The 13,622-nt window shown below is 36.5% G+C and overlaps 1 protein-coding gene across 11 annotated transcripts in view; it reads right to left on the bottom strand.

The window, feature by feature from the left end:
• NRG1 (neuregulin 1) overlaps positions 1-13,622 on the bottom strand; it is a 229,230-nt gene that overhangs the window by 27,706 nt on the left and 187,902 nt on the right. For all 11 annotated transcript variants that reach the window (XM_043454343.1, XM_043454342.1, XM_043454344.1 and 8 more), the window contains one exon: positions 10,855-10,984. In XM_043454343.1, coding sequence (XP_043310278.1) covers positions 10,855-10,984 — 130 coding nt within the window. The remainder of the gene's footprint in view (positions 1-10,854; positions 10,985-13,622) is intronic.

Raw genomic sequence — 13,622 nt, 5'->3', positions numbered from 1 at the left:
GACCATAAACATCATGCACAATTTCTTTTCCAGAATAAATAAAAATAAACACCACCTTTTTGGCATCAGAGAGATGTGAATAAAACTATTCATTTTTGCTAATATCAGGTTGATTTTTTTTTTTTCCATTCCTCTTAAAGCCAAATTCAATGCCAAAAAACATTCTCAAGTGATTTGGTACATCTGCTTCACCAATTTCATGAAGAATGGCTCATAAGAATAAACACTAGCAGTTCCATATTTTCAGCCCTACGAGTACTTGTGTAAATAAAGTATAATTATGATCATTAATCATAATATCAATAAGCTTAACAACAAATATCTTGTTATTTACATAGTTTTTTGAATTCTTCAAAAAAAGTATAAATGAACTGGTTATTTTTGTATAGAATACTTTTGCTGAAATGAGTAGAGGAAGAACTACTTAGAGAAATACAAAAATAAGAACTATAACCTGTGAGGTTGGGTCATTTCTTATGAATATGTCATTCTACGTGCTTCAATTAAGAATGCCTTTCCATGTAATTTAAAAAAAAACACATGGAACCTTGTTTTCCATGTAACTTATTTGATGTAAAATTTTGTGAAGTATATGAGATTTTATTTTTATATTTTTTTCTGAACCAGGACTATAAACCATATAGGCATAAATTGTAATTAAGTAATTCCAGAACTAAGAATATATTCTATAATGACCATTTCATCTTACCTGTTTGCATTCTTCATAAAAATTTAAATTCTTAATTTTATCACATAATAATCCATTTGCTTCATACAAAGAACATAGTATAAGATGTGTGACTATGGCGTGTGTGTGAGTGTCTGTGTGTGTGAGAGAACTATCAGAGGTAAGAAATGCACTTATTTAAGAACCATGAAATTCACAAAGAGCTCAAGAATCATGAATCCCTTAAGATAAGAAACACATTTATTAGAAAATTGCCATTTATGCATTTTAGATGACATTTTTGAAATAAGAAGGCATGGGACAACTAGATGAAGGGGATCAAAAATCCTACCCAATCAATTTTCTAATTAGTACAAGATTCTAAAATGATGTTTCCTAGGAAACCAGTATTATAAGATGGTGGTTTATCTCTATCACAAAATGATGCAGAACATTTGGTGCTGTAACAGTAGACCTGCATAAGGTATACCAATCCTTGTTGGAATTACCTGCTATGTCTGAACCAGAGCTATCCTTTCACTAATTTTATCTTCACTTGGATGCGTTTTCTTAGTGTAAATCCTTATTATTATTCAAAGTGGGGTCCAAGGACCAACAGAATCAGCATCTGCTGGAATCTTGTTAGTAGACACATAGAGTCTCAGGCCCCAGTCTAGAACTATGGAATAGAATCTGCATTTTAACAAGATCCCTAAGAGATCTGTATGTACCTTAAATTTAGGGTGTCAGGGATCCTGACTTCCAAAGATGGAGACTAAGGCCCTCTATCCTGGCATTGCAGAATCTTGCTGTTTGGATGTGAGAAGTCCATTTGGCTTCACTGGGCCACAGTTGTCTTCAGTGATAAAATGAAAAGATTTATCTAAGTGATTATCAAAGGTTTCTTCTACCACAAAGGTTCTGGGAGTCACTCTCCTACATGGAATCACTGTGCAAAAGCCTGGCACCATCTCTTCTGAGTGTATTACCAGTCAGGGAGGACTCAAGAACTTTAAAACGATTCTTCTGATAGAATTGATTTTTTTTAAGACAATCATGGAGGCAAAACAAATGTCAAATACCTATTCCTAGGCCAGTCAAGGGTTCAGAGCTATAATCATTATGTAATTTTTGAAGACATCTGGAGTTGTTGCCCAATCAGATGGGAGGAAGTGGAAACAACCTCTGCATAAGCAAACTGCAGACTGCATTGATTGGGCAGAGGAAGCACATGCAAATGGAAATGCACCTGATCTATAAGGTGTGAGTCGCTCAGCTGTGTCTGACTCTTTGTGAACCCATGGACTGTAATCCACCGGGCTCCTCGGTCCATTGGATTCTCCAGGCAAGAATACTGGAGTGGGTTGCCATTTGTTCCTCTAGGGTCTTGCTGACCCAGGGATCGAACCCAGGTCTCCCACATTGTGGGCAGATTCTTTACCATCTGAATCACCAGGGAAGCCCGTCTGATCTATAGGCTCTGATTAGAGTCTACAGTATGACTCCTAAAAGAACAGGGAGACTGTATGGCTGCTGGCATGCTTTTCTGTTAGTGTTGTCCTTTAAGTAGCCAATGTGTCACTTTTCTTTGGAGGTGGGAGTACAGTAGCTTTAATCTCACTATGAACAATATGCTCTGGGCCTGAGTCTGAGCACCTTCCAAGAATTCTATGTTTTAGAAGAATCTGTCTGAATAACGATTGAGCCCTTACTGCAGCTTCAAAACTATATGTACCATTTGTTTTACCTATCAGATTAGAAGATAGAGATATTTTAAAAAATTTTAGTATTTGCTCTTATACAAAGATAAACAAAGATAAGCAAAGGTAAGCACCCTTTGTTCTATATTTGTTCTTCAGGAGATGAACATTCACAGACAGTTTCATCTGAACTGAAGCACTGTCTCTTCAAATTCAACATCAACTCCTTCCTGAGTGTCACCTCCCCACCAACTCATGTCCACACCCTGGGTGAGGGATTCCTTATTTGGCTCTCACTGCATGATGCCTGAATCTCTTCCACTGCCCGGACCTGTTGGTCTTGTGATTACCTCTTTGTGAAGACGGTGAACATATTCTGATCATTTTATAGCTCTAACATTCTAGCCCAGTGCCTGGCTCTTGAAGGACTCTCATAAAATACTGGTTAAATTGAACGTGATTGAAGGTTAGAACTGGCCCCCTCTTGTGAAGAGTTGACTCACTGGAGAAGACCCTAATGCTGGGAGGGGTTGGGGGCAGGAGGAGAAGGGGGCGACAGAGGATGAGATGGCTGGATGGTATCACCGACTCGATGGACATGAGTTTGAATAAACTCCGGGAGTCTGTGATGGACAGGGAGGCCTGGCGTGCTGCGATTCATGGGGTCGCAAAGAGTCGGACACGACTGAGCGACTGAACTGACTGAACTGACTAACTGACTGAACTGACTAACTGACTGAAAGTTAGAACATAGTGTCCACTACAGAACTGTATCAAAGAGACCCATATAACCAATTGATTGGCCAAGTACAGGTCAATATTGAACTTTTGGCTTTCATTTCTATAGTTTGTGACCAACTCTCTCCTCTGTAGACTTCCAAATAATTTTTTTCTATAGTACCTTCCTCACAAACTCCTTCGCCTATATAGAAACCTTTAACGTTGAGTCTGGAATTTGGAAAAGACTCCATATAACTCTTTAACAGTAAGTCTGTTACCTCAAATTTAAATCCCATTACTGAAATACCATTTAACCCAGGATTCAATAAAGCAGTTACAGTCTAGTAACCAAGACTTCTGCATAGTAAAATAAAAACAGTTCTTAATAATAACCTTAATACATGGTGATTATCCTGATATGCTTACTGTGTAATCGATTATCAATTCATGTCATTTTATGACTCAGTACTGTTTGGTATAGTTTTTACATTCTAATTGAATAAATTATTTCCCCCCTGCTTTTTTTTGGTGGAGACACTAGATATTGTTAAAGATATTTCCAGAACCCCAGGAAACTTCCGGTTATTTAGGATTTGCTAATTTTATAAGCCATTATAAATGGCTTAGTGGTTTTTTAAATTTATGGTCAATTTATAAACCATTCTTACATCCCTTCTCTTCCTGTCTTTACTTGTTGCTTTCATTAATTTTCATTAGGTTCTCCCTTGATCCGACAGGAGAAGGGAAACAGGTTTACATACGGTATTTCCCCTCTATTTACCCATCACTCCAGCAGGAGATATTTTAGACAATCATCCAAAAAAGAAGAAGCCCTATTGCCTTTTCACTCTACCTCAATACTGGTTTGGGTATTTCCTTCATATAGTACAACATCTGAAGCAATTTCTTTGATGTCCATGTTTACAAATAGTAGGTAATGGAAAGGCCAACATATACATGTGAAGGGTTATCGGTGAGTTTAAATGTTAGGCATTAAGGACTTCGGCTCTTACTCCGTAAACCAGACTTGGAAACGTACACACCACAGTGCTAGCTTGTTTTTATACAGTATCCTATTACAAGGGCTGACATTTTCCCCCCTTCACTCGGGATTCTGACCAGAACTCGCCCACTCACTGGCTGAGTATCTGTGTTGTACATTATTCTTTCCCAAATGGATTGTTACTATTAGTCTGCATTTTTCCAAGATGAACTGCATTCTGTTATCTCCTGTGAAGTGAAATTTCTTAAGGTTCGTATATGCTTTTCTAATTTTGTGTTTTAGTGTTCCTTATGGTATCATCTGCAAAAGACATTTGTTTCCTCAAGGAAATGCCTTCTTCAACATCATTAAAGAAAATATTAAATATAATATGTTCCTTCAATAACATTTCCTACAGATCCAACCTTAGACCTCCCCATCACTGTTCAGCTAGCATGGATCATCCCATTTCTTTTTTATAATGATCTGGGGACTAGTTCCCAATTTTTGAGATAACGGTATACAAAGAGTACCCACAGTGGACTCATGGATAAATACTGAGGGGGGAAAAAAAAAAACGAAGTCATCCTGGATCTGCACTGCTGTTTTTCAATGTCTAAGACATACAATCCCACTAATGAGGTGTCGGTGTTTATGAATCAACCTCTCCTCGTTTGAACCCTGGTGCCCTTCCCAAAGTTCTGTTTGTACAGCTTGTTCTGAAATGCTCATCTGTAGATGAAAATCCTTGCCATTGTTTACCCTAAATGATGTATTCTTTACTTTGGGGTCAAACAATTTCATCGGATACGGGCTCAGTCTATAGCCCATACATCTCTCTGTCCTTGTGACATGATGACTTATGGACACGGCTAATTTGTGGTTTGGTTTTGTCTCTGGAGGATGCCCCTGTACACAGCATAGCAATTCTGAACCTTCCATCCACTCCAGCCTCATTTGATGATGAAACCTCTAAATACTCACTTTTGACTTAAAACTTTCAATAGAAATATTTCAAAATGGTGCATTTTATTTTAATTTTTGATATCCTCCCCCAGATTTATGGAGGTATTATTGACAATATTATATACACTTAAGGTGTGCAAACTGATGATTTGATATATTATACATTGTAACATGATTACCACAATAAGTTAATTAACTCATCAGTCACCTCATATGGTGACTATTTAAAAATTTTTTGGTTATAAGATAAATAATTTCAGTTATAAGATAACTTATAACTTCCTCAGTTGTAAGATAAAAAAATTCCTGGGATCTAATGTGTAATTAGTTCATAATATGGTATTGTATACTTGAATTTTGCTGAGAGATCATTTTATTTTAAATAGACTATATGCTTCTCAAGGTGAGGGCTACCTACATGTATTTTCCCCCATGAAGACTCTGCTTCTCGCTGGTTGGTGTCCTCCATGATACATTCCCTTAGCTCCCTAAATACTTGTCAAAGCACTCAGCACACCTATCCTTTACAATTTAATTAATGATCTGAAATCTGTCTGCTACTCACAATGGCCTAGGACTCCATGAGGGCTGAGACCATGTGATTTTGTTTACCACTTCATAACAAGCACAAGCACAGAATTTGCCTCATGGAAGGATATCAATAAATATATGTGGCTGCCTAACTGATTTGGGGAGAAAAAAAGAACCAAGCTATTAAGAACACAATGCAACTGCTTTTAGGCCAAACTGACGCTAAATTGATTTCTATAAGAACCAAAATATTTCCTTCCATCTGTCTTCATGAAAGTCAAAATGAGTTAATAAGTACCTAGGAAGTACACAGTGGGATTGTAGATACAGAGAGGGACACAGAAGAAATGAGTATTCCTTCAATAACATTTTCTACATGTTACTGTAGGAAATGACTACAATGACTGTCACTGTAGGTAGGTCATCTGAAGAGCTGACTCTCTAGATCTTTGCCATATGAGTCCCACCCACTCACAAAGGTTTGTCTCCCTGCTCAATCTGATAGCAGCTATGTGCCTCACTTGCTCTGAAGGATGAGGTCTCCCAGAGCTGGCTGTTCTTAGGCACTTCAGGACTAATCCAAAATATACTCCTTTGCTGTATTCCAAATATCTCCTTCTACAGCCATGATGATGAGGCTACAGGACACAACTTGAATCTGAACCACCAGCTACTAATGTGCTATAAATATATTATTCTCATCATCATTTTTACTTGCATCAATTACTAAGCAAGGATTTTATAAAACCTTAACCTTAGCTAATATCTTGGCTTTCTCTTCCCATCTTATCTAGTGCCCATGTGTCTCTAATCTCTATGGAAGTCTCTCCACCCTAAACATCTTCTAGGTTTATGGTGTACCCAACCTGTTCCAGAAGGTACTATGACTCCTGACTAGCTGTCACAATGTCCAAAGTCCTCTCCCTGGTTTTCAGAGCTCAGAAACTGATTCTCCTGTCTAACCTGACTTTTTTTGTTTGTTTTTTTTTACTTCCCAAAATGGAGTTGCTGGTCTAAGGCATTCATGTCACTGTGTCTAATGGGAAGATTAGATGATAAGGTATATGGTATATTTAATAGTATGTGGAAAAAACTCCATAAATGATGACTATGCTTATAAAGTCTTCAACATATTCCAGGCTTTTCTTTTTCTTCTTTAAATTCTCATTATCATAATAATCAGCACTGTACCACCTGGGATAAAGACACTCTAATTGATCTACTATTTCAGTTACTCTATTTCCATAAATAGACTAAGTTCCCAGGGGCCAGAGACCATGCTGTATATTTTCTCTGTGTTTACAAAAATGCCTGGGATAGATGTAGGATAGATAAAATTTGTTTTATAAACAAATTTTAATTAACATTTCATTTACCGAGTTTAATTTATTATAGCACATTTATTGTGACTTTATCTCCTATAGTTAAATATTTTCATAACTGTCTCTATAATCATGTGTAATACAATATAGGCCCTTATATATACTACATGGTTTCATAAAAATTAATTAGACGAAATGGTAAGTTCATGTTTAAAGGCACCTCCCACTTTCTTATGTTTTGTTTGTTTTCTGTTTCTGTTTTTAAATATAAGGAAATTAATGATCAGAGATACTACATGATTGAATGAACATCAAATGCAAAGTTATAAAGCTAGTTGGTGGCCCCAACAAATCAAATAAAAACAGCTAGTGTTAAACAAAATGAAGAACTGGGAATTAAACATGATAACACAGTCTGTTAAGACAGGTGTATATATTTTTCCAATGTCTACAGAGACAATGTAATTCTACCATTTATTTTTTATTGTAAGGAAAAACTCACTTCCCCAGAGTTAGAAGTGCTTTCACAGAAATGAGTTCATTTAATTTCACTGACTCCTGGGAAGAAATTTGGAGAATATATTAACTCTATGTTATAAATAAATTGTCCAGAGAGTTGAAGTGAAAGAGCTCAAGACTAGTCACCAAAATTGGTGGTTAAAACTCTAATCCCCACATGGGGATGCCACATCTGTCCACAGGACAGCATCATGGGTTTATAAATATGGTCTGGTATAAAGTCATTTTTAGATTTAAAAAAAATCACATCAACATGTTCCAAAAGAGTTCTCTTAAGTATAACTACTCAGAAGAGCAGATATACAAGAACAAGGGGAGAAAACCAAGAGGATAATCTGGACAATGTCAAGTTCAATGTGTCTTCTTTCTTTGAACCATGTGACTACATGGGGCACCAGAGGGTAAAAGATGGAATGATTCTTTTCTGGTCTTTATGCAATCCGGAATAGAAACGGTTTTTTTTTTTTTTTTTTCCTCCCCCTCAGGATAAATTTTAAATTACTATAGAGAGAAGAGAAATATAAAAGATGAGAAACACCGCGGAAATTCCCACACTGTTCCCAGGAGAGAAGTCCAAGTAACAGCTAAACCTCTCCTCAGAGAAGTGTTTAACTGTTATATGGTTAATCCATTTGGAACACCTTGTTCTAAATGGAGAGACAAAAGAGATTTGCTGTAAAGTCTTCCACTTCAACTCCCAAGAAGACAAGAGTGGATTAGGTGACCAGAGAGACCACTTGGAAACTTACATGCTTGTGGTGTTTCTGAGTCATGTCTTAAGTCAGGGATAAAGCTGACTTTGAACGATGTGGTTCATGCTTCAGAAATGTTTTGCTCTAGACAGATGGACCATATGGAAACTATGAACCGGCTTCATACACAGGGCCATGATGAGCCAACGCAACACTTTCACGTTTTCTGTTTCTATTCAAGTCGTCCAGTGAACAACATGTTATTGTAAGACTTGGTATATTATGCGCCTTTGTTTCATTTCTGACTAGTGATTGTTTTTAATGTTATACATGTTTGCAACACAGGGATTAAAAGATATACTCATTGAACAAAAAAGGCATGAAATATTTTGGATATTGACTACACTCAATTCTTCAGTGTTCTGGCTTGCTTTCATGTATTAATAAAGGCAGTGCAAAAGGGGGATAAAACTTATCAAAATCATAAATGTCACAGGTTTTCTTTCCAATAAGAGCTCATGATAATCTTTAACACTTTTCTGAAAGATTACAATTACCAAAAAAAAAAAAAAGATATGATAAAATCATAGTGCAAATTTTCTGAGAATTGGTACAGGATTCAGTTGGGGGACACAATGTTTACTTGTGGTTTGCTGCTTTAGTAACTATTAGAGGAATACCAAACATTTCATATTAAGATTAGAAAAATAAAAAACAAGTATTTCTTTCTAGATTGGACTTAATGTTTAATGAAAAGCTGTGTGGGTGGGAAAAAAAAAATCACAGCTGTTGGCACAATACCAAAATGGAACCAATGAATAGCACTTAGGTGACAGCAGGTTTTGTATAGGTCGTGGGAGGGCCACAGAATAGCTGAAATTAATATGTAGGGAATAACTGCATTGGTTCCTAAGAGGTATTCAGAAACTATCATATGTACTCACTCAGCTTGCAAATCTTTTTTGCAAAGGCTAGTATGAAAAAGATCATGTTTCATTATTATAATTAAAACTGAGTCATCTCAGAGAAGTTTCAAAGAAGTAAAAAAAAAAAAAAAAAGGAGGCATAGATTTAAATAACCTGGGTACGATTGTTTAAAAAGGAGAAGCATCTAAGGAACCGTAATTTAAAGGTTTTCTTCCAAGGAGATTTACTGAAACTTAGCTAGATTGTATGTCTAAGACTAGGACAGACTAGCAGGATGTCCCCATATAGTAAATGTACCTCATTTTTACAGATTCCAATTCTCAGCTTCTGATATTTCCTATTTTGATCAGAGAAAATCTTATAGGAAATTACAGAATTTATTCATTTCCACTCACAATGAAAAATTCAGGGAGGGAGCAATGTTTGGGATATATTCACAGCAAACTGGCAGAATCAAAGGCTGAAACTGACCAATTTTAATTCTCTGCTATAGGTACATAGATTTGATATGCTGGTGACCAAAAAAGTGAATCTTTAATTTTCAAACAATAAACATGTTGGCATAGGAAACTGTTCGGTGTTATGCCGCAGCCTCGATGGGAGCGGAGTTTGGGGGAGAATGGATACATGTACATGTATGACTGAGTACTTCTGCTGCCTACCTGAACCTGTCACAACATTGTTAATTGGCTAAATCACAATATAAAATAAAAAATTAAAAAAATAAACATTTGATAGTCATAAAATCATTCAGAGTTGGAAGAAATTATTTTTTATATATATGCTTTCATTTTTTACCTTGCTTCAAAGTTTTGAAAAGATTCTTACCTATTAATTTTATCTTGGCTTATAATTATTCTCTATATCTATGAAAGATACAGCTCCTAGTTAACTACAAAATAAACATGTATTTTTAATCATTTCAATGAGACATTAAATATCTTTTAACATGACAAATTATTTGAGTCCATGGACCACACAGACCCTATATATCAAGCATAAACTAAAAATGCATTACACAATAAACATGCTTTTAATGAGACCTACTAATTTTAACTGCAGAGTTTTAATATTTAATGTCCTGATAACATCTTTGTTTAATTTTGTCTATTGAGAGAGAATAACTGTGATACTTCTTAACGGTTCATCAACTCCTTCAGGTCATTGGAGAGAGCACCATTTTAAACATATCTATAAATAACTACAGTGCATGAAAAAACACTCTGCCTTCTACACGCAATGATGCTACACACACTAAGTGCATTTCCAAACTAATACACATTGCTGGTTTTTCATTAGTGAGATCAACTTAAACTCCATTTTTTAAAGGAGCTATAAAGCTAATGCCAAGTTTAACAGATGGGTCAGCAAATAATTGCCTGCCCTTCTGCTTCTTTTAGTTGTCCTATTTGCTTCACAGGTGACACCAGGGTAAAAAGGAATATTATCTTACAGCTTCATTCATACATTGGATGGAGATGCAGGTGTCCAAAGTTCTAGGCGTCTATGATATTTGCACATCTCTCTTAAGTAACAAGGAGGAAAACCACAAGCAAAGCAACTTTATAAATATGAAGGCAAACCACCCCCCCCCCCCACAAAAAAAAAACAACAACCAAACACCCACATGGAAAAAAGCAAAAAACCATTCTGGATATAACAGAGTAGATAAATGGTGTGAACTTTTCACAACACTCTACAAATAAAACAGCATTATTCAAACGATGCAACAAAACTGGAAAAGGCAGCAACAATACATCATGAGACACGGAATCATCTGAAAGAAGCGGTCATGGACAGAAGTCACACAGAGGATTTCTTTTCTTACTTGCACAAGTATCTTGAGGGATTTGAAAGGTCTTTCACCATGAAGCACTCGCCTCCATTCACACAGAAGGTTTTCTCCTTCTCTGCACACTTGACAAGATGGCTTGTCCCAGCTGTAGATGTAGATGTGGCTGGATAAAAGATAAACAAGGGAAAGTTTTACACCCATCTTTCCCTCTTCTTAGCAGCCTTTAAATGTTTTTAGAAGGAAGAGCTCATATAGATAAGATGTGCTCCACTAAACTTTCTGGCTTAACAAACAACAGCATTAAGACTTAAAGACACGAAGTACTTTCTATGTGTAAATAAACAGAATAAAATTATAAAAGGGTAATTATAGTTAACTTAATTACAATTAAATAGGAAACAAACATTTCTTATAACCAATACTTTATCTTCTAAAGAAGTGGAAAAGAGAAGATCTACTAAGAAAAACACATTTTCCATGTATGGCCAAGTCCCTTCACTGTTCACTTGAAGCTATCACAACATTGTTAATTGGCCATACTTTAATACAAAATAAGAAGTTAAAAAAAAAAAGAAACATTTTGCAGGAAGGCTCAAATATAGTGATATAAATTCATATCAGTGCAACTGAATTTAGGTATCAATTTTAAATGGCAACTAATAACATTATTTCATTATGAAATGAAATATTATCTGACACAGTCTTAGTGATTTTTAACCCTTTGTGCTCCTTATTAATTTTGATTTTAGTATTTGCAACTGGAATTCAGATGCCGTTGTTTGCGTATATTTGACCTTTCATGTATTTTTCCATTTTATCCTGCCTTTCTTTTTCATTTCCTTCATCAGTGCACATTGTGTTTGACATTTAACCTAATTGCTCCTCTAATTCTGCTTGAATTGTTACTCTACCTGACCAAAATACTTAGCATCTGATTATCCAGTTTCTGAATGACTCCATGCCTTTCTGGTCTCTTATTCTTCTGTCTAAGGCAAGTTTGGGACCATTTCATGGTTCTCACCAATGGCTTTTAGGAGGAAGAGCAAAGGACAGTCAAAATGATTTGCACTTAGGAGACAGATCTGGTTCAAATACCATCTCCTACTAGCTTTGTGTTCAAGAGCAAGTTACTGAACCACCCAGATGGTCAATTTTCCCATTTAGAAAACAGGGGACTCTTACAGGACTTTTACAGAGATGATCAATAATCTAGGTAAAGGATCACCGATTCAGTGGACGTGAGTTTGAGCGGGAGATAGACAAGGACAGGGAAGCCTGGCGTGCTGCAGTCCATGGGATCACAGAGAGTTGGACACAACTTAGTGACTTAACAACAACAAGGTAAACGAATTGGTGCTAAACTGGCATCTGATGAATAACAGCAGGTGTGGAAATGGAATAAATAGGGAAGAATCTTAATTTTGGTATCTATCAATCAGATGTAAAGCTTAATAGAAATCTGAAGATTTCAAAGAGGCAAGCTTTTCTCGAATCATTACTATAGTAATTAAAAATTGGGTTCATTTCTTAACTATTCCAATAAAAAGCTCTCTCCAAATCAGGTCTATAAACCTAATCAAAGAACCATGGAATGTAAAGAGAGGTTTTTTTACCCTCTGTTATCAGCTACCCTTTTACCATTTTCTTCTCAGGAAGAAGGGAACATAATTTGCATCATTTGGTCTATAATATGATTGAGTAGGCAATTTCTATATATCACTTAGCAAGAATTTTGACATATATCTTCATGTCAAAAACTATATACTTAGGTGTTATGAATATTTTCATCCATGGCAACTACCTTTAAAAATATCAGGTGGGTGGTTGTCTTCAATGTTAAAGGTTTTGTGCTTAAGAACGTTCACTGCTGACAGGGATCTATGGAATGACAAATTGGGCAGAGTATTTCTGCTGAAGGGACCGCCCGCAGAGTTCTGTCACCCTCATTCCTGCAAAGGAGCTCTGAGCCTCCAGCAGACCCCAGCAGCAGTCCCTGAATCCCTCCTGCCAGTCTGCTAAGAATTCCCCCTTATCCAAGCTGGGCAGCAAACACTGCAGCAGGCTCTTCCAGAACAAATGCTGAGGCTTTCACTAAAACCAGCAAAACCAACATTCCCTTCCCCGCCAAAGCGGACACTCCATATTCATTGCAAACTAACAAAGAAAATCAGCTGTGATAGACAGAAGAGACAGATACATCATACCTATTCCTTGCACCTTCTGATCTTGCATTAATAACTAAGTAGCATTAAGAAATGTGGGGTTAAAACTTGAAATAATCCATTCCCCCTCCCCCAATCCTTTAAAAGTATTCTCCCTGACATGCATTATCCTTTGCATGACACCCTGAATTATGACACAATCATTTGAAACGTCCTTAGATCATGGACTAGGATCACTAGGAATAGGAATAGTTGATAATAACTCTTGGAGAAAATGAAGTAGCAGCTCTCTTATGCGATCAGGGACTATCTTACTTAGTGCTTACATCCTTTAGCAGCAGAAAGAATAAAAATGATCACGGAATTACAAAGCAGAAATTAACTCCCAGGAGACACAACGCGTGGACTGACTTGGGTACAGCTGTTCTGAACCAACAGCCAAACACGGGAATAAGTTGTAATTGTCAGAAGAACCGGGGATGGAAATGGTGATAAATGCATCTTTCAGATTTTTGCCAGGCTTCCCTATATTCTCCTTAGTTGAACGCTGTGCACAGTCAGCCCTAAGCAGATCTATAAATTTTGCAGTGATATCCTTTGTCTTTGGCCTATACATGCTATATTGCACAGTCAGTTTCC

The sequence above is a fragment of the Cervus canadensis genome, chromosome 31 (genome assembly GCF_019320065.1).
Source record: "Cervus canadensis isolate Bull #8, Minnesota chromosome 31, ASM1932006v1, whole genome shotgun sequence".
Lineage (NCBI taxonomy): Eukaryota > Metazoa > Chordata > Mammalia > Artiodactyla > Cervidae > Cervus > Cervus canadensis.
This window is presented reverse-complemented; position numbering and strand designations above follow the sequence as displayed.